Genomic DNA, 21,290 nt, shown 5'->3' with positions numbered 1-21,290 from the left:
AGTCTCTGCCCCCAGTTAGTATTATTTTGTTGCTGCCTTTTCTGGAAGATACCTTGCTATAAAAATGTGTGTTATGAAAAAGATTTGAAGGAAGTTCAGGGAATGCATTACAATTTTAGTTGTTGTTGGATAATATTACTAGTGTTTACTTTTCACTAAACCGAGTACTTGCTTCTTAGGACCTTAACAAAAATGAAGTAAGTATTCTTTGTAAAAATTGGGAGACATATTTTTTTATGTGTCTAGTTGCTCAGTTAATTGAATATGTGAAACTTCCTTATTTACAGAGACTAAAAAATTGTGCTAAAAAATGAAGCTTGTCATCCTAACCGTTTAAGTGTCCAGGACAGTGGTGTGACCTGCACTGTGCACATTGTTGTGCAGTAGATCTAGAATTTTTTCATCTTGCAAAACTGAAAACTATACCCACTGAATAGTGGGGAACTGATGGAGAGGCTGGAAAAGTTAGGGAATGTTTCTGAAGGAGAAAAATATGAACTGGGTCTTGTAGAAATGTAGCCTTAAAGTAAAAATTTGGAACATATTTTTGTTTTCTTTTTGCATCTTAAAAAGTATTTCTTGATCTTAAATTAGTTAATTATCTTCTTCCCTTGCAGGCTGCGAGCAAATGAGTTAGGTTTATAGTTCTGTTATGTGCACTGTCTATACTATTATCATTTCTTCTCATCTTGTTGATTTGGGTGAATTATGTAATCTGACATTTTCTGTTAAGAACCTGTTGCCACTCAACATTTTCTCCTCAGTTTTAATGGTAACTCATGCTTGGATTAATTGTCTTCTATGATATAATGGTAATCAGAATCCAAATTTAATTGTCAATATTGAATTTTTACTCTTCATGGCTGTTAGTACATGCATGCATGTCTACACTGGAAATATATTATGCTACAAAAATACCTACTTTGCCATTTGGAACAGTGCTCCTGAAATCCCTCTGAGGCAACTGATTATCTTCAGTTTACAAAAGGGGGACGGTGGGGGGTGAGGGGGAAAGGAAATCCCCAGAAAGTAGGAAGACTGGGAATTCTGTCCTCAACTTGTTTCTGGGTCCTGTTTGCTTTATAGAATTTCCAGCCTGCTCAAATGAAAGCAGGGTGACTGAGGGTTTGGGAAGGGTAGTGTTGTTGGGCGAGGTATGAAAGGTGCTTCAAAAGCTTGGTGCTCAGTGAGTTTTAATTTGTAGCCCATCTTGCAGGTCTGTTGTTTAGCAGGGGTGGGGAACATCTGGTCTAGGCTGTGTAAGGCCCACAAGATCATTTGGTCTGGTTCTGCCAAGGCATTAGGGGTGAGTTAATTGACCAAATACAGCAGGCTAATTTTTAAGTTGATAGCTTTGTATGGCCCTCAAATGATGTTATAAATATCCGAATGGCCCTTGGCAGAAAAAAAAGGTTCCCCACCCCTGGCTTACCGCCTACACATGAGAAATTTTTAAAGAGACAGCATCTTGTGTGACTGCATTTTTAAATAGGTAACACATCTCTGTGGTAGAAAACACCAAACATTCAGATGTTCAGACTGAGCTAGCTCCTTACCGCTCCTCCAGCACCCTCCACCCCTTACCACACATTTCGGAAGCAGTTGTTACCGGCTTCTGTATATCTCCTGAGTTGTTTTGTGTGTATCTTAGTTTGCTTTTATGTTTGAGAGAATTGGTGTATGTAGTAGCCTTGTTCTTTTAAAGCGTTGTAGGCTACTAACTTTTCATGACTTACGAAAGTTGTATCTTTTTGCTATTTGCACTGGAGTGTTAATTCCATAATGAATAGAAAGTTGTTGTTGTTGTTTTTTAATTAAAAAAAGACATCCTTTCAGTTTCAGATAATTTTCTGACAAATTGTGTATAATCTTCCAAATGAAGTCCCTGGACCAAAGCGGCTCTAAAAGCCCATTTTGGCTTCCTGGTATTTTGAGTCAGGGAACAAACACTCAGCTTGTATTGGTAGAATAGAAAATGCATCGGTTAAGGGTCAGTGCATGATCAGTTGGGATTGCTTTGTGAGAGTAGCACAGCTAATGTGAATAGATTCAATTAAATGGATATATCATGCCTCACTTTTTGGTTCCCAGAAGAGGAAAACTCGGTGGTTTCCCAGGGAGGGGCCATGGGGCTACGCAGTGTGGAAGCGTTGGTGTGTGTTGGAGCTTTTCGGACTAGAGTTACTGTGCGTGGTTGTCTGGCAATGTAATGTCTGTGGTAGCACTTGGACTTTGTCCTGGTGAAAGACTTCCCTTCTTGTTCCAAAGTATGGACTTCCCAGCACCTGCATTTAGGATGTAAGCAGTAAACAGTCTGCTTTAGCGTAGAAACTACTCAGACCACATCGATTATGGAATGAAATTCCAATGCAAATAAAATGTAACTTATTTTTGCTTCACAAATGACTGAGGCTTTCCACCACATCCTCTGTAGCAAGAGCTAGAAGAGGACTGAGGTAATGAAATATCCGATGTAATCATTCAGGTAGGTTGGATGCCTTCAGTGGGGTGGGCAGCCAGTCTTTCCTCAGAGCTGCTCCATTTCTCCACCCCACGCCCAGCCTTTATGCCGAGGGTTTAGGAGGGCACAGAGGTGTGTTTGCCACCCAGGAAAGCCAAGCTATTGTCTCATCAAGTCTGCCTCTTACCAAAGACAATTTTGTTGTCTTGCTCTAGCTTTCCTCTCCTGGGGCAATATAATCCATGGCTTGGTCTCATGTGGAAGGCTGGGGGAACTGTCCCAAGGGGTTAATTAAATGTACTAGTTTAATATTTGTGAAAATAATGTTCCTGTTATTCTTGCTAGGAACATCTCACCATGGCCAGGGCTCACTCAGGTTTCTATAGAAGCCGAGAAGATTTGAGAAACTTCCCACTTGATAGTAAGGCATTAATTGCAAACAGCTATGTCACGCCCCTGTTGGCTGAGGTTTAGTATGAGCCACCTGTTGGGAAGAAACCTGGAAGCTATCCTTGTGCCAAGAAGCTGGTTGTATGATTGACATGTTGAATAAGGAATTCTTGTTCTAGGGGCTAAAATTGGATCCTGTGGCTTCCAAGAGCCTTGCTTCAGATGCATGTATGGGGTAGATAGGGAAAAAGGACAACTAGAAAAATCCCTAAATGCAATGGTTGAGCATTGTCTGCAGTAAAATGGAAACAGGAATTGGAGATCTGACAGCAGGACGGAGAACTAAGAACAGAGTCAAATGCTGTTCTCCTGAGGTGTCAGATGCCACGGCACTTGCAAGCACAGCGTGCAGACAGGAGTTTCCTTGCTGCTGGGACACAAGTCTCCTCCCAGTCCTCCCTGTCAGCACCTCTCCATTCTCTGCCTGGGCTCTTGCCACTCATTTCCTCATTTGGCCACTTGTCTCTTTTTACTTTGAAATCCTCAAGCATGCCCTGACTGGTTTGGCTCAGTGGATAGAGCGTCAGCCTGCGGACTGAAGGGTCCCAGGTTCGAGTCTGGTCAAGGGTATGTACCTTAGCTGCAGGCACATCCTCAGTGGGGGGGTGTGCAGGAGGCAGCTGATCGATGTTTCTCTCTCATTGATGTTTCTAACTCTCTATCCCTCTCCCTTCCTCTCTGTAAAAATACCAATAAAATATATTAAAAAAAAAAAAAAGAAATCCTCAAGCATGAACTATCAGTCACACAACTGTGCAGATATCTATATCCTAGAGACCCGGTGCACGAATTCGTGCATGGGGGCTGATTGGGCTGGGCTGACAGGGGTAGGGGACCCTGGAGGTTGGCTGCTGGCCCCACCCCTGATGGGGGCGATCGGAGGCAGGGGTGGCTAGGGGGAGGGGATGTGGGAGGTTGAAGGGCCGGCCCTGCCCCTGATCAGGGTGGTGGGAGCGATTGGGGCCCGGATGTTGGGGAGGAAAGGACGGGCCGCATGAGGTTGGCTGGCCAGCCCTGCCCCTGATTGGTTGGAGGGGGCTGGCTGGGGAGTGGGCCTGTGGGCGGTTGGGGGTGCCAGTTGGCTGCCACAGTGCTTGTATGTCATAGCGACCGATTGTTCCGGCCATTCTAGTTGTTCCATTGTTCTGGTTGCTTGGCTTTTATTAATATATATATATATATATATATTGCATAATAGTGGCCCGTATCTTTTTGGAGGTATTTTTGTCACTCCCCCCTCAACTATATTATTCACTCCTTAGGCAGAGTGTCCTGTGTCAGCTCTTCACCTCTCTCTTCAGGCTGCCCTCCTTGCCTCTCACCTTCCCTTGAACTTTAGAAAGACACTGTTGGGAGTCTCACTTAGCCACCTGCTCACTCCCACCTAGACATGCTTACCGGCAGTTCTTACCTGTCTTCCTTGGCTTAGCCAGTGAGATTCCACTTGCACCTCCTTCCTACTGGTGGACCTCTGTCTGCCTGGCCCTATAAATCACATAAGTTTGCTTTCTCCTGGGTATGCATTGCAGTTCTAACATGTTATATATCACATAATTCTCAAAATAACCCTGTAGACTAAGTACACATACCAGCCCTGTTTTATAGACAGAGGCAGAATGAGTTGCCCATGACCCCAAAGCTGAAGTGATGGAGCGGGACAGGAGTCAGGCTGCCTGCCCCCAGAAGCTGTGCTCCTCACCACCACCAGGTCGGTAACTGACACCGAGGGCTGGAAGAGCACTGGGTGCCCTAAGAGCACACAACCCACATTCTTACTCTGCAGAATAGACATACCTGCTCCTGGACTGTCTGTGGGATATGTCGTCACAATCAGAAAACAGCCCCCACATCTGTGCCTTCACCCTGGCCTTCTTATGAGTGTTAGAGCTGTGGATCCATTTGCCCCTGGACACGTTTTCTGATGAATATCTGTGACACCTCTGTGCCTCGCCAGCACAGCCAAGGGTGATCCCAAGTGGGGGTGATGAAAGGATTAAGAAAAGACAGACGAGAGTGAAAGCTGGGTCTCGGTGGGACGCTGCCCTCTCTGATGGAGAGAGACAGCGACCGCGCCCACAAGCCGTGTCTTTATTTTATAGCAGATGCCACGAGGCAAAGTAGGGACATGATCAAGATGTTTACAGCATTCTCATTGGTTTCAACCCTACTCAGCTACATGCACCTGAACTCTATCACACAGGCACATGGGGCCACGTGTTCGGACCACAGGTTCAAGCTTGCAGCTATAGCTGTTGGCTAATTGTGCTGGGAAGGCTCTGCCCTCCAGCTGGGACTTGCACGTGGCAACGAGAGGACTGTGCCCACTCATTAGTCCAAGGCTTTAACCTGTCCAAAATACTGTAGCTGCGCCCCATACACCTCAAGTTCAGATGTTCAAAACGGAAGTCAAAACTAGAAAGCCTGAATAAGCTTGGTGGGTTGTATCAGTGTCTCTCCTGCTTGTGATATTGTACTGTTGTTTTACAAGATGTTAACCTTTGGGAAGAATAGCTAAAAGGCATGTGGGATCTCTCTCCATTATTTCTTACAATTACATGTGAACCTGTAATTATGTCAAGATAAAAAGCTTATTTAAAACAAAAAGTTAATGAAAATAATGTAAACTCAGTTCCTTCATCCTCCTGCCCCACTTGCTGTCTATTCCACATCACAGTTGATGGCACTGAGAGCTCCAAAAGCCACCCTAGCCCTCTGTCTTCCCTTCTCTCCAATATCAGGTTGGTGCTGTTCTACCTGCTTCTCTTTTATTCCCTCCTCAGTCACCTCCCCACTGCACTTGGCAGCCTCCTTTTAAGACTTCCTTAGAGTCGTAATTTGTATACCTGATTCCTTTGCCTAAAATCATTCAGTGGTTTTTAATCATTTGTGATAAAAGACTGAACTCATAGCTTGTCACTGCCTGGGTCAGTCATTGGGCTGCTGCTTATAAATGCGGGTTTTTAGTCTCCCCTGGATTTACTGGGTGGAAGTCTCTGTATTGGAGTGCCCTCTGGTGACCATTTTGTGCACTAGCTTCTGAGGATCTTGGGCCACCATCCTAGCCTCCCTCTCCCTCTGCCTCCCTGCCTGGAATGCTGCACACTGCTGTTCCTGTCTGTGCAACTCCTTGGTACCACCCCTCAAGACTTGGCTTAAATGGCCCCCTGCATCCTTTCCTGTGTCCCATGACAAGTCAAAGCACTTACTACATTGCTGTCAACATCTGTGCCCTATGTGTCTCCCCATCTCAGGGATGAATTGCCTCGGGTAGGGACTGCTTTCTTCTCACCTTTGTAGCCCCATATCCCAGGAGAGCTTGTGGCCTATAGGCATTTAATGCTTGCTGCCAAATACCCATGGTTATGTTATCTTGAGTTGTCACTGATCTCCAAGTAACAATAACTAGCGTCATTGTTCAGTAAATAAAACCACAGAGAAATGGCCAATTCAAAATAACATAGTTCTCAACCACACAAAAACTGATACTCAGTATTTGCCAGTAAACACCATTGTTCTCCAGGTAATTCTATGTTAGAGAAACTTACTTTAAGCATAAGAAATATTTCAACAATTTATCACACAATAGCATTGCCACCGAGTGCCAGCAGCCCCCAGCCCTTCCCTGAGGAGGCCTGACTTTACTGACCATTCAGTCGGCAGCCGGTCTGGGTTCCCAAGCGAACAGTGGTGAATAGGGGATTTCAGGTTTCCTGTGAATCTGATAGGGTACAACCAATTAACTTTTAGAAGCCTTTTCTTATGGAAGTAACACAAAGCACAGAGACATGTCCAAGATTGTAATAAAGTCCTTTTACTCCTCACCCAGCTTTAACCCTTAATGCCTAGCCACTCTTATTTCTACCCCTCCCCCGCCTCCCTGCCCACCCTCCCCAAAGTCATATCATTTTATAGTGGACTAGGGGCCCGGTGCACGAAATTCGTGCACTGGTTGTGCGTGTGTGTGTGTGTGGGGGGGGGGGGGGAGTGTCCCTCAGCCCAGCCTGCCCCCTCTCACATACTGGGAGCCCTCAGGTGTTGACCCCCATCACCCTCCAATCGCAGGATCAGCCCCTTGCCCAGGCCTGAGGCCTCTGGCTGAGGCGTCCGGCCCAGGCAGCGGGGACCCACAGCTGCAGCGGCCCCGCGATCGTGGGCTTCGCTTTAGGCCCAGGCAAGGGACCCCTAGCTCCCGGGACTGCCAGCTTCAACCGTGCCCAGCTCCCATCGCTGGCTCCACCCCTACTTCCTGCTATCACTGGCCTGGGCGGAAAAGGCACCTGATTCTCCGATCATGGCTGGGGGGCAGGGCAAAGGCGGCCCCAGGGCCGCCTTTGCCCTGCCCCCCAGCTCTTAGCTCCACCCTGGGTTTCCGATCACTGTCAGTGGCAGGGGGCTTCTTCCTGCTTTCCCTTTGGCCTCCCTGCATTGTGCCTACATATGCAAATTAACTGCCATCTTGTTGGCAGTTAATTTGCATATAGCCCTGATTAGCCAATGAAAAGGGTAGCTCGTACACCAATTACCATTTTTCTCTTTTATTAGTGTTGATTACTATGAATCTTTTGCTTCAGAAATGCAATGATTTCTTATTAGTAGTAAATTATTTTAAGAAAACATTTTTAAAATTGATAAGACAGCTTCACTAAGATATAATTCACCTGCTGTATACTTCATTTAAAATGTGCAACTTAGTGGTTTTAGTGTGTCCATAGAGTTGTGAAGCCATCACCATGTTTTAGGACATTTTTATCACACTTAGAAGAAATATTGTAGCCATTAGCAGTCATTCTCTGTTTCCCTTCAGTTGCCGTCAGCTCTAGGCAATCTAAATAGCCTTATAGCTTTGCTTGTTTGGGACTTTTCATATAAATGGAGTCATATCGTATTTGGTCTTTTGAAACTGGCTTCTTTCAGTCAGCATAATGTTTTCAAGGTTCATCCAGGTAGCAGTGTGCATCAATTGTCCACTCCTTCTCATGACTGAATGTATTCCATTGTATGCATGTAACATTTTATCTATCCATTCATCAGTTGATGGGCATTTAGGTGCTTTTATTTTTTGGCTATTATGAATTATGCTGCTATAAATACTTGTTTAGGAATTCTTGTGTGAACATGTGTTTTGATTTCTCCTGGGCATATAAATAGTTGTGAAATTTTTGGGTTATGTGGTAACTCTGTTTAACCTTTTGAGGAATTGCCAAACTTTTCCACAGTGGGTACATATTTTATTACATTTCTCCTAGCAATGCACAAGAAATTCTAATTTGTACACATTCTCACCTAAGCTTATCACCTGTCTTTTTGTTCTAACTGTCCTAGTAGTATCTCAGTGTTGTTGTTTTTTTAATATATATATATATATATATTTTATTTTATTTTTTTATTAATTAAATCTTTATTGTTCAGATTATTACATTTGTTCCTCTTTTTCCCCCCCATAACTCCCCTCCACCCAGTTCCCACCCCACCCTCCTCCCTCACTCCCCACCCACTGTCCTCATCCATAGGTGCACGATTTTTGTCCAGTCTCTTCCCGCATCCCCCTCACCCCTTCCCCCCCCCAATAATAGCCAGTCCACTCCCTATCTATGCCCCTGATTCTATTATAATCACCAGTTCATTCTGTTCATCAGATTATTTACTTGATTTTCAGATTCACTTGTTGATAGATGTGTATTTGTTGTTCATAATTTGTATCTTTACCTTTTTCTTCTTCTTCCTCTTCTTAAAGGATTCCTTTCAGCATTTCATACAATACTGGTTTGGTGGTGATGAACTCCTTCAGCTTTTCCTTATCTGTGAAGCTCTTTATCTGACCTTCAATTCTGAATGATAGCTTTGCTGGATAAAGTAATCTTGGTTGTAGGTTCTTGGCATTCATCACTTTGAATATTTCTTGCCACTCCTTTCTGGCCTGCATAGTTTCTATTGAGAAATCAGCTGACAGTCGTATGGGTACTCTCTTGTAGGTAACTGGGTTTCTTTCTCTTGCTGCTTTTAAGAGTCTCTCTTTGTCTTTTGCCCTTGGCATTTTAATGATGATGTGTCTTGGTGTGGTCCTCTTTGGATTCCTTTTGTTTGGGGTTCTCTGCGCTTCCTGGACTTGTAAGTCTATTTCTTTCACCAGGTAGGGGAAGTTTTCTGTCATTATTTCTTCAAATAGGTTTTCAGTATCTTGCTCTCTCTCTTCTTCTGGCACCCCTATAATTCGGATGTTGGTATGCTTGAAGCTGTCCCAGAGGCTCCTTACACTATCTTTGCATTTTTGGATTCTTTTTTCATTTTGCTTTTCAGGTTGGGTGTTTTTTGCTTCTTCGTATTTCAAGTCTTTGACTTGACTCTTGCAATCCTCTAGTCTGCTGTTGGGAGTCTGTATAATATTCTTTATTTTAGTCAGTGCCTGCTTAATTTCTAGTTGGTCCTTTATCACAACCTCGAGGGTCTCATTAGATTTCTTGTGGATCTCATTAAGTTTATTGGCAGTTTCTAGAAAATTCTTGAAAAACCTTAAAAGTGTGGTTTTGAACTCTATATCCAGTAGTTTTCTTTCCTCCATTTCTGTCATTTGTGTCCTTTTTCTTTGTCTCCGAATGTTTTATGCTTCCCTGTGTTGATAAAGTGGTTATCTGTGCTAAGTGTCCTCTAGGGCCCAGTGGTTGAGCGTCCCCAATTACCTGAGGTGGACACTCTTGGTGCACCCCTTTGTGGGCTTTGTGCACAGTCTTGTTATAGTTAAGCCTTGATTGTTGTAGGTATCACTGGGAGGAATTGACCTCCAGGCCAATTGGCTGTGAGAATCAGCTATGTCTACAGGGGGAGAACTTCTGTGCTGGAGACACCCCTCTGGGGCAAGGCTTGCTTCAGTGGGGCTTTGGTGCTCACTGAGTCTGCCCCCTGAGTGTGTCCTTTATGGTTCCACGGAGCTACAAATTGGATGGTCCCACTCTGACCTCTGGGTGGCTCCTGGCTCCTGGATCTCTAGGGAGGTGCTAATCTAGCCTTTGCCTGAGGCTATCCAGCAAAAGCCTCCCTGCAGGGCTTGGGCGGGGTGGGCCCCCCCCCCCCCCGATCAACAGAGCGGGGGGCTAGCAGTTATGGCTGCTCTCAGTCCTGCCCTCAGAGACTCTGCTTCTCAATGTCCCGGTAATCGCTGCAAGCCCCTCGGAGAGAAAGCTGCCCTCGAGTTCCGACTGATGCCAGACAGTCCCGCTTATCCCGTATGAGTCTGGGTCCCTAGAGACTCGCCTGGAACTGTAGCTCAGAGCCTGAGACTCCCTCCTGATTGAAAACGACAACCGCGCCCTCAGCCGCCAGCCCGCTCCGCATGCACCTTCGCACTTAGTATTTTACTTCCTCACTGCGCCTCCTCTGAGTCTCAGTGTGCTTTTCTCTTTCCTTCTAGTTGTAGAATTTCCACTCAGCCAGCCTTCCTGTGGTTCTGGATGATGTCCGTTCCATCTTTTAGTTGTATTTTTGAAGTGGTTATTCGAGGCAGCAAACTCTGGTGTTTACCTATGCCACCATCTTGGTTTCTCCCTAATATATATTTTTTATTCATTTCAGAGGAAGGGGAGGGAGAAAGAGATAGAAACATCTATGATGAGAGAGAATCATTGATCGGCTGCCTCCTGCATGTCCCACACTGAGGGTTGAGCCCGCAACCTGGGCATGTGCCCTGACCAGGAACCAAACCATGACCTCCTGGTTCATAGGTCGATACTCAACCAGCTGGGCAGTGTGGCTTTGACTTTCCTGTCCCTGGTGGCTGATGTTGAACATCTTTGTATTTGCTTATTGGCCAACCATGTATATTCTTTGGAGAAATGTCTATTAAAATTCTTTGCCCATTTAAAAATGGGTTGTCTTTTTATTATTGAGTTGCAATAGTTCATTATATATTATAGATCTGAGTCCCTTATTAGATGTATGATTTGCAAGTATTTTCTTTCAATTAGTGGGTTGCCTTTCCCCTTTGTTGATGATATCCTTTGATAAAGAAAGCATTTTAACAACAAAAGGCATGAGAAAAATGGTAGAAAATCATTCAGTTATTATTACTGAGTTTTTAGAAATAGAGTGTGGGGCATGTTATACCTACTGAAGGTTTTTTCCTCCATTCAGTCTGCACCAAAATCAGGCTGGTTAAACCCTGTACATCCTGCAGTTTCGAGAAGCAGGCTGTCCTCCCTGTGGAGAAGCAAGAACCTTTTGTTATAATGGTACAGTCTCAGGAAGAATTTTCCCTGGTGGCTGTTGGGTATAGGCTTCTCCTGTGTCCTTGACATAGCACTGGGTCACCTTACAGATAGATGTGTGCATTAGTCTCTAGACTTGGTGGGCGTTTTAAAAAAATCATCAGCATTGTATTTATTTCACATAGTGGGTTCCCACTGGCTTTGGAAACAGGAAAGAATCCAGCCAGGAAAATGAACCTTCACAAATACATACATTTATTGGAAGTTTATTAAAATATAATTGAAAGTTTCATATTTGCATGGGCCTTTGGAGCACATTGGTTAGCAGGTGCTTCTAGTTAAGTTGGTTATAATAAACACAGTGCATCAGAGAGGGAATTTGGCATTTTCCCTATAGTGGTGTGTGAAACCTTCAAGGTATGTAGTGATGAATTTAAACTAGAAAGCAAAGATGTTTGTATGAAGATTTGAGAGTCAGAATGATTGGGAAGGAACTTGATTTAGTAGTCATTTTGAGAGAACCTTGGGGTGCATTGATTCAAGTCAATACTTGATGGTTGCCTATGTATGGCAGAGTTTTATGGGGATGAAAGAGAGAGATGGAGGGGATTCTAAGATATCGGTTAGAGAAGAGAGGGAGACCCCCGCTAGGTGGTAGGGTGGTGTCCAGAGACTAGAGAAGGTTATGTGTTAGATGTGACATTTGAATTGGGCCCAGGAAAATTCTCATGCATGAACACAGGTAAGTAGAGAAGGATTGTTGGTAGAGATTGAATCAGAGGCATGAGAGTCAGAGTAGTTTGGGCTGGTGGAGTACGAAATGCTAGGTTGTGGGTAGTGTTTGAAGTGATTCCAATTCCTAGCTAAGGAGTTTAGCCTTCATTCATGATGGGTTGCTGATCAGCGAAGGGTTTGGAACCAGGGAGCTGACGTTGATTCTGTAAGTCTGCCTGTGGAGCAGGTGTTAGGCATTGGTAGCTCTATAAGGCTGAGTCAGGGACTGACATTGGCAGCATGTGTGTCCTGATAGTGACCGCTTGGCCGTTAGTTTTTTTTTTTTTTCCTAAAAAGTTTTCATCCTGATGGTGATGATCAAAGCTACCAATTATTGATCATTTTCTGCATCCTGTGCATGGGGCTGAGTAACTCACCCTTATAGTCACTCTGATGTACATATATTATTGATCCTGTTGTAGGATGAAGAAGGTGAGACTCAGCAGAGGTTAAACCTGCTGCTCCAGGTCGCATGGCTGAATGGCAGAGCTGGGATTGGGACTCAGGGCCCTCTGTTCCCAAGATCACTCTGCCCCTACGGCTGCCTGTGGGCTCTGTTGCTGTGCTGCTGGACAACTTCACCAGGAGCCGTGCTGCACTGCGTGCCGCCCTGCCACACCTCTGTTCTCTCCATATGTGTTTATCGTTTTATGTGATTTCATGTACCAGAGTGGGCATCTCACGCCTGTTTGTGTCCTGGGCCAGCTGTGTGACCCTGGGGATGCCTGCAGTGCCTGGGTCTGTAAGGTGGTAGTGAACTGTGTGGCCTCTAGAAGCCCTGTGCTTGGGGGTTAGGCATGGACAGAGAGGTGCAGTGGCTGTAGGATTCTTGGATGCTAGGGAGAGCACTGTCGAAAGGACTGGGCACTGTATTTAGTCCTGAGCCCTCTCAGTAACGCTCATGCTCATAAACTTTCTAAGAATCTGGCTCATGGACCTTAGGTTCTACTGCACCTCCAGGAGCTACAAGTGTGGCCACACACCCCAAGTTGGCTAGAATGTAGGACTGCTCCATTTTCAGAGTAGCCCTTTTGGTCACGTTCTGTAGCTTTTTACCTTCGAATCCCACCCTGCCCCCATCTTCCCTGTGATCTTTATCCATTCCTATTTTCTTTTACTACCTGGAACTGGGCCCAGTCAGAATCTGGCAGTGGGGCTGAAGGCACTGGCATTGGGTCGAAGCCCTCTTGTGGTGGTTTTCCACTCAAGGCTGCTGTTTTCTGTTTTCAATTTCTAATGAAAATTTTGTGGGCACTCCAATATTTTATACCAGTCCACTCTAGACTATCTTATGTCCAGACCCCTGAATCTGTCTGCTTGCCACGATCACTTACTGTTAGTGGACTACAGTTACAATTAAAGCGCACTATTGAGAGGGCTGCATTTAAAGTCCACGTGAATCCCAATAGGAGGAGATTGTGGAGCGGTATATTCAGCAAGCCTTTATTAGCCACACATGTGTTTATATAAATGTTCAAGCACACTTAAAGACCGAAGGTTGCATGTTAGAATATTTAATGATTATGCGTGATGGTGAGGAGATAGAGGGAAGCTACATAGAGAGGGACAGGGACCATGGGGGGGGGGGGAGAGGAAGTAGAAATGGGATACCCAACTAGGCAGAGTTACTAAGCAACCCAATTGGGCAGGTAAAGAAAGGCACACATGAGAAAAGCGAGGTTTAAAATATATGATCATGGCTAAGACAGGTAGCTTGCAAATAACTAATCACAAGGCTGTGAGGCATACAAACCAATCCCAAGGATGTTACTAAGGCAGGATTATTTGAAAAGACCAATCAAGAACTAGCAAGGCTGTACCCACCCCCTAGATCAGTGATGGCGAACCTATGACACGCGTGTCAGGTGACACGCGAACTCATTTTTTTGGTTGATTTCTTTGTTAAATGGCATTTAAATATATAAAATAAATATCAAAAATATAAATCTTTGTTTTACTATGGTTGCAAATATCAAAAAATTTCTATATGTGACATGGCACCAGAGTTAAGTTAGGGTTTTTCAAAATGCTGACACGCCGAGCTCAAAAGGTTCGCCATCACTGCCCTAGATTAAAAATCGTGCTTCCTCTTGTCCTCTCACCTCTCTCTGGCACACAATGGGTTCCTGAGTTCCTGTGGCAGGGGAGCACATCCCTAAGCCCACGCTGCTTATGGCCATGTGGGACTCTGCACATGGATTAATAGACTTTACTTATCTTGGGTGCTCTCAATAAACTTTGGTTCCATTACTCATTTTTGTCTGCTACATCATTCTTCGATTTCGTGAGACAACAAACTCAGACCCCACATTTTGGTTTCAGTGGGATTACAGATCCTTTTTGTTTTTATACATTTTCTGTAGTGACCATGTATTTCTTCTATTTGAAAAAAAACCCCACTTTTTAAAGTTGGGGTGTGAATGAATGTGTGTGTTATTTTTAGCTCTTGAGGCTAAAATATTCTGTGGGGATATTGAGAAGAGTAGATACTGAGAATGAGCTAATAGTAAGGTGTGGCACACAAAAACTGGGATTTTGGTCCTAGTAATTTTTGTTTTTGTTTATTGTAGCTAAGCTCCACCCATCCATTGGATGGTTGGCATTTTACTTGTTGAACAAATGAGTGGCATGAGACTGTTAATCCATATCAGGGGCACCAGAAGATGATAGCATTGGTAATTCAGTCTTTGTTTTTAATTTCAGTGGATTCATTTTAAAATATATATATATATTAATATTATTATTATTGATTTCAGAGAGGAAGGGAGAGGGGAGAGAGAGATAGAAATATCAATGATGAGAGAGAATCATTGATTGGCTTCCTCCTGCATGCCCCCACTGGGGATCAAGCCTGCAACCCGGGCATGTGCCCTCGATCAGAACTGAACCTGGGACCCTTCAGTCCACAGGCTGATGCTCTATCTACTGAGCCAAACCAGCTAGGGCTCCAGTGGATTCATTTTAATGATAGTATCTGTTATCAGTGGCAAGTGTTGACCTAGTATCTCTTAATCCTTTTGTGTTGGCTTATTATTGGAGTTTAGCACCTGCATTTGAATTTCAATTTTAAATTAGACACAATTAGAATAAGTGGTTTAGACCACAACTTAATAGTAGTTATCTCTGGGTACTATTAAGTAAGTTTAATAGTATTCAAAAAGGAAAAACAAAACTCTCAATGACTAACAAGATGTTTAGTATCTACTCTTGTCAAAATAGCTTCCTTTAAAAGAAGGTAGGAGAACCTATTGAAAAAGTAATGGGAAAACAGCGTTGAGTGAAAATGTTTCAGTAGGATGGTTTCTTCTGAGATGCTACTTGGCTAATCCTTGGGGAAATTTGACTGTGAGCATGCAATCATTACATTTTTACACACAGAATGGGCTCAGGTTGGCATCTCATCCCCTGTGATTGCCAGAGGCAACACACTGATTTAATTTGTGCCCCCGTGGCAGACATTTTTGAATAATTTCAGTGATTTTTTTACGCTATGTTTTCTATTTCCTTTGCGGTTTCCTACCTTTGTTGCTCACCACTCTTGCTGATTGCATTCTGAGGAGAGTGCAGTCATTGCAGGTCCACAGGGTTGTCTGAGAGGCCGCTGCTCTTGTGTCCCTGGCAGTCCAGGGCAGTGCCCCTTGGAATGCTGCCTCTCACAGATTGACAAAAACAGAGTAGATCTTAACTAGGCATGTTTGACACTTGACTTGGACCCTGAAAAACATACACTTGGGGATTTTGAATTCTTTTGGTGGAGACTTGAAATTTCTCAAAGGGCTTGCCTCTGAAGTTCTGTTTCCTGCTTGTGCCCTTCATGTTTTTTGTTGTGCTAACTGTTGTTTAACATGGAAGAGCCCCTGATGCATCTAATTTGAGTGCAGATATCTTCTCCTGGATAAGGGGTCACAGAGGCACAGGAGAGAGCTGACTGGATCCCTGCTGCTGTGGAGGGTGCCATGGCACAAATGGGCATTATTTACAGGCTTTGTGGTGGGCATGCCTTCCTGAAGCGCTTGGACGTGCAAAAGCCACTTTTATGTCATAGATGTTTGTTTTATAAGTACATCCTTAAGATGATCAGAAAGGGGTGAAAAAGTCATTTCTTATACCATTTCTTAAAATGCAGAGTGGACACAAATATCTACCAGGTATCTTCGAGAGCAGCTGGCCAAGATTTCCGACTTCTACCACATGGCTTCCAGCATGGGTGATGGCCCTGTCCCTGTGCCCCCGGATGTGGAGCAAGCCCTGAAGCAGTGGGAGTACAACGCAAAGCTGGCATTCCACATGTTCCAGGTAATTTGCCAGGGCACTCAAGGCTGCGCAGCATTCTTTTAAAAAGAGAGCAAGTTCCTTATCGTTTAGTTTTCTGGGGGTTAAGTTGAATCTTTCTATGAACAGTACATTCAGAGAAAGCCATCTGACATTTCTCACGTTGAATTGGAGTAAAGGTTGCACCTTGGCCCTGAGATGACAGCTGCTTCTTGTACATGTTGACCTCCAGCTTTAATGATGTCAGCTCTGCTAGTGCTGTTACTATGTAATTGTGCTATTAAGTATGATCCTTTTAAACCTTTTCTTTTGCAAAAATTCGATGTGTTCATTCAAAAAAAATCTTTGTGCTGATGTCTCCTAGTAGATCTTTAGAGTTTCATTATTTCAGAGATAGGTCACCTTAATTGGGCTCAGCTGCAGTTCAAAATGCAATTGATGGGGCCTATAAGGGCACTGTGGCATCCAGACAAGTTGATGTAAATCACATGGACCAGAAGAGGGCGTCTGTGCCTCAGTTTTTACTCCTGGCAAGGAGGAGGAAGTGTGCATATTTAGCTGAAATTGTATCGCTGGCATAGACTTTCACTACCTGCTCTCTTGACCAAAGAGAAAGGGGATTAGAAAGGATGTGTGGCTTCTAAATTTTCTTTTTAGAACTTTAATTATAATTTCCAACTTGCAAGTGATTTTTTCCCTAAGAGCACAAAGTAGGAAAAAGCGTGGTCCTCTTGAGAAATGGCATGGTTGCAGTCAATAAAAATAACTCTTTACAAATCCTAGCTCCACTTATTACAGGATTACTTCAGTGCGTGCTCAATTACTTTTATTGAGCTGAGGATTTAATCAGCATCTTTTAAAACATGTCTCTCAATAAGCTTATTGTCTTTGGGAGGTTATCTTTATGTATTAGGAACATTGGAATCAGTGTGTCTTTTTAAAAAATTATTATTTTACTATTTTTTAAATTTAATTTTTTCCATCACCATTTATTCCCTCTATGCCCTCTTCCACCTCCACCCATCCCCCTCAACCCCCACAGTCACTACACTGTTGTCCAGATTCATGGGTTTTTCTCTCACTTTTTTTTTTTCTCAATCCCTCTACCTCTTCAACAGCCCCCCTTCCCCTAGGGTTGTAAACTGATTGGAATCTAATTGTAACATTAATGCTACTGCTGGGGTCCGACCCCAGCTGGTCCAGGGGTCCCCAAAGGTGTGGACGGAGTCGGCGAAGAAGGAATGACACGGACATTCAGTTGATCAGCAGCCTAGCCAGGATCTCCAGCCAAGTTCTGGTCTCGATCTCCAGAGAGGTTCTGCTTCAGATCTCCAGCGAGGTTCTGTCTGAGATCTCTAGCCAGGTTCGGTCACCAGGTTCTAGTCCGGCTCTCCTGCCAATCTCCGCAGTCAGGTTCAGTCCAGGATCCTTTGCCATGTTCTCTCCAGTGAAGTTCTTCTGTCTGTAGGTTCTGTCTTCTTGGCTCTCTTCTAAATTCTGTCTCATGAGTTCTGTGTTCTAAGTTCTGTCTTCTGTCTCTAGATTCTGAGTTCTGTGTGTTTCTGTCTTGTTACAACTGTATTTATACCAGTTGATTCAATCCTATCAATCTCTATTACAAAGGTTAGGGCGTTTCTTATCTCCATTCCAGGGAGAAAAGATTATGTAGTTTAAGCATGATTGTTCATAGTTAAAGGGATTAATTACCCGCCTGGCACTTAGTTGAGGGGTTTTATTCCCTCCCTAACTTCAGGGGAAAATCCCTACCTGGGGATTCAACCTTTCTCGGAGAGGTGACCTTGGTTAAAACACAGCGCCAAGAGGTGAGCAAACATATAAAGAACAGTATGCCATATATGCCAGGTCCCTTGAAACAGCAAGGATGGACCGGCTCCCGGCAAATTCCCCCTTTTTTATTTTTTAAAAGCAGGCATTAAAAAGAAAAACCTCAAATGCTCTCTTGTATCCATCCTTGCTGTTTCAAGGGACCTGGCATATATGGCATATGGTTCTTAATATGTTTGCTCACCTTCTTGGCGCTGTGTTTTAACCAAGGTCACCTCTCCTAGAAAGGTTGAATCCCCAGGTAGGGATTTTCCCCTGAAGTTAGGGAGGGGATGAAACTCCTTAACTAAGTGCCAGGCGGGTAGTTAATCAATTTAACTACAAACAATCATGCTTAAGCTACATAATCTTTACTCCCTGGAATGGAGATAAGAAACGCCCTAACCTTTGTAATAGAAATTGACAGGATTAGAATCAACTGGTATAAATACAGATGCAACAAGACAAAAACAGACAGAACTCAGAACACAGAATTAAGAAGACAGAACCTACACAGAACATTCTCTAGAGACAGAAGAACTTCGCTGGAGAGAGCATGGCAAAAGATCCTGGACTGAACCTGACTACAGAAATTGGCAAGAGAACCTGACTAGAACCTGGTGACTGAACCTGGCTGGAGAACCTGTACAGAACCTGGCTGGAGATTCTAAGCAGACAGAATTCAGAAGACAGAACTTCAGACACAGAACTTAGAACACAGAATTCAGAAGAGAGAACTCAGGAGACAGAACTTAGAACACAGAACTCATGAGACAGAATTCAGAAGACAGAACCTACAGGGAACCAGGAGATGGAGGAGCTTCGCTGGAGAGAACATGGCAAGGGATCCTGGACTGAACCTGACTGCAGAGGTTGGCAGGAGAGCCTGACTAGAACCTGGTGACCGAACCTGGCTGGAGATCTCAGACAGAGCCTAGACGGAGCCTGGCTGGAGAACCTAGCAGGACAACATGGACACAGAACCTGGCTGGAGATCCTAAGCAGAACCTCTCTGGAGATCGAGACCAGAACTTGGCTGGAGATCCTGGCTAGGCTGCTGATCAACTGAACGCTGTCTCCGTGTCATTCCTTCTTCGCCGACTCCGTCCACGCCTTTGGGGACCCCTGGACCCGCTGGGGTTGGACCCCGGCATGCTACAATTTGAAAGTTCATGATATTTTTAATTTGTCACATTCTGAAATGTGAAACTGATCCTAGTATATACACATGCAGAAATAAAGGCATGGGTACATAGACAAAAGCACATTGAGGAGGCACTATTATGTAATCATTGACAATTATATTTATTTAAAATTTTTTAAAATCTTAAATTCATCATTTCTTATACCTTAATGCAAAATTCCATTTTATTTATTTCTTTATGGAGTGAAAATTCACTTTTCTGGTTTTAAAGTTTTAAATTGAAGTTTTTCTGTTAACAGAAAACACTTTAACACTTTCTGACTTTCAATATTTAAAGTTAGAAATTAGCGACAAGTAAATATCTTGATATCATGTCAGTGGTGTTATTGTAATCCTATAAATACTGTACTTACCAGTACATTTTTTTCACACAGTTTGTTGGTAGCCATGGCCATGGACCACTGGTAATACATAGATCTGTAAGAGGTGCTAAGAACAAATTTGGAGTTCATATTAACTACTAGGAAGGTTGTTACCAGAAGGACCATTAAAGTATGTGTCTTTCTTAGGAAGCAGCTTTTTGTTTCTACCTTTTTTTTTTTTTTTTAAATATATTTTATTGATTTTTTACAGAGAGGAAGGGAGAGAGATAGAGAGTCAGAAACATCGATGAGAGAGAAACATCGATCAGCTGCCTCCTGCACACCCCCCACCGGGGATGCGCCCGCAACCCAGGTACATGCCCTTGACCGGAATCGAACCTGGGACCCTTCAGTCCGCAGGCCGACGCTCTATCCACCGAGCCAAACCGGTTTCGGCATTTTTGTTTCTATCTTAAAGTTTCTTTCATGATGTGCATCATGATACAGAACTATAATGTGATATCTACTATGCATGTGCAGGGACTATCATAAAATAATGTGTGTATTTATATGTATGTATATGTGAAGGCAGTAGAATGCTTACATTGAAGGTCTATACCACCCCTGTGGGGCATTTTGGAAATTTGTAGTTGTGTTACTGTTTCTTACTGTAGTTATGTTGGAGTACTTATACATTGCAGTATTTTATTATAAATTCCTTTTATTTCTTTATAATATAGTTATGCCATTATCTTTTTTAAGATATATTTTACAGGTAGCTTAAAGTATCTGAATTTCATTTTGGGATAGAGGAGACTATTAAGGGGGCATTAGATCTGGTGGGATTGTCAACTTTGCATCAAGATAATGGTATGATGGGGGCTTCTTTATGATTATCGCCATTGGCCAGGTTTCCTCCTGTGAAGATGAGTTCATACACCTCAAAATCTAGCCAGGTGCTTGATACATGCCTTGGGAGTCTTTTCAGTTTTCTTTCTTGTAGGAATCAATTTTTTTTTTTTAAATTTAAAATTAAGCAGATTACCAAAAACCACAAACAACAACAACAACAAACCCCCAAAGCAACCATACAAAGTAATATTAGTTCTTTTTGTTTGAAATTGGGACTATGATCAATGAGTTTTACTACAACAAAAACAATAGTAAAATTATGCTTAAGCATAAGAATAGCAGTGCTTTTTGCATTTTAGTTAGTTTTACTTTAACATTACTAGTGTAATTTTTCTTTGTTCATTTAAGGAAGGAATGCTGGAAAAACATGAATATTTGACATGGATCTTGGATGTTTTAGAAAAGATCAGACCAATGGATGATGATCTTCTTAAACTCCTGTTACCATTAATGCTTCAGGTATAGTATATATAACCAGTTGATTTCATGGGCAGGAAATGATCTGATAAGAATGCTTAGGTAAGTAGAGGTGGAAGAGGAAAAAATTGCCCTTTGAAATGGAAGGAAAAAAATAAATATCTTGATGCTACAACACATGAAGTGATACGAGGCTTCAGTTCTGGCAGTCATTTGTAATGGCCGTTTCATAGTTTTAGCCACATGCCCTTTTTAAGTATTCTCACTACACTGATTTCTACCATCACTGAGCTAAGCAAACAGCTCTTTAAATACTGTCCCCTTGTTCACACAGATGTCTGTGAAAACAAAACAAGTCATCTCTTTTTAAGGACCCAGAGGATCTTCTGTATTCATTTGACATGTTTTGAGCCACTGTGGGAACTTCCTATTTTAATGATTGGTCTAAAATTTGTTGAAATTTAGGTTATCTGGGT

The 21,290-nt window shown here is 43.2% G+C and overlaps 1 protein-coding gene across 2 annotated transcripts in view; it reads left to right on the top strand.

Annotated features, from left to right (window-relative positions):
- The window catches only part of MED12L (mediator complex subunit 12L), a 394,672-nt gene that overhangs the window by 77,215 nt on the left and 296,167 nt on the right, over positions 1-21,290 (top strand). For both annotated transcript variants that reach the window (XM_059688123.1, XM_059688122.1), the window contains 2 exons: positions 16,010-16,179; positions 20,746-20,856. In XM_059688123.1, coding sequence (XP_059544106.1) covers positions 16,010-16,179; positions 20,746-20,856 — 281 coding nt within the window. The remainder of the gene's footprint in view (positions 1-16,009; positions 16,180-20,745; positions 20,857-21,290) is intronic.

Source organism: Myotis daubentonii, chromosome 3 (assembly GCF_963259705.1).
Source record: "Myotis daubentonii chromosome 3, mMyoDau2.1, whole genome shotgun sequence".
Classification (NCBI taxonomy): Eukaryota; Metazoa; Chordata; class Mammalia; order Chiroptera; family Vespertilionidae; genus Myotis; species Myotis daubentonii.
Note: the sequence above shows the minus strand (reverse complement) of the source record. Positions and strands in the feature narration are given on the sequence as shown.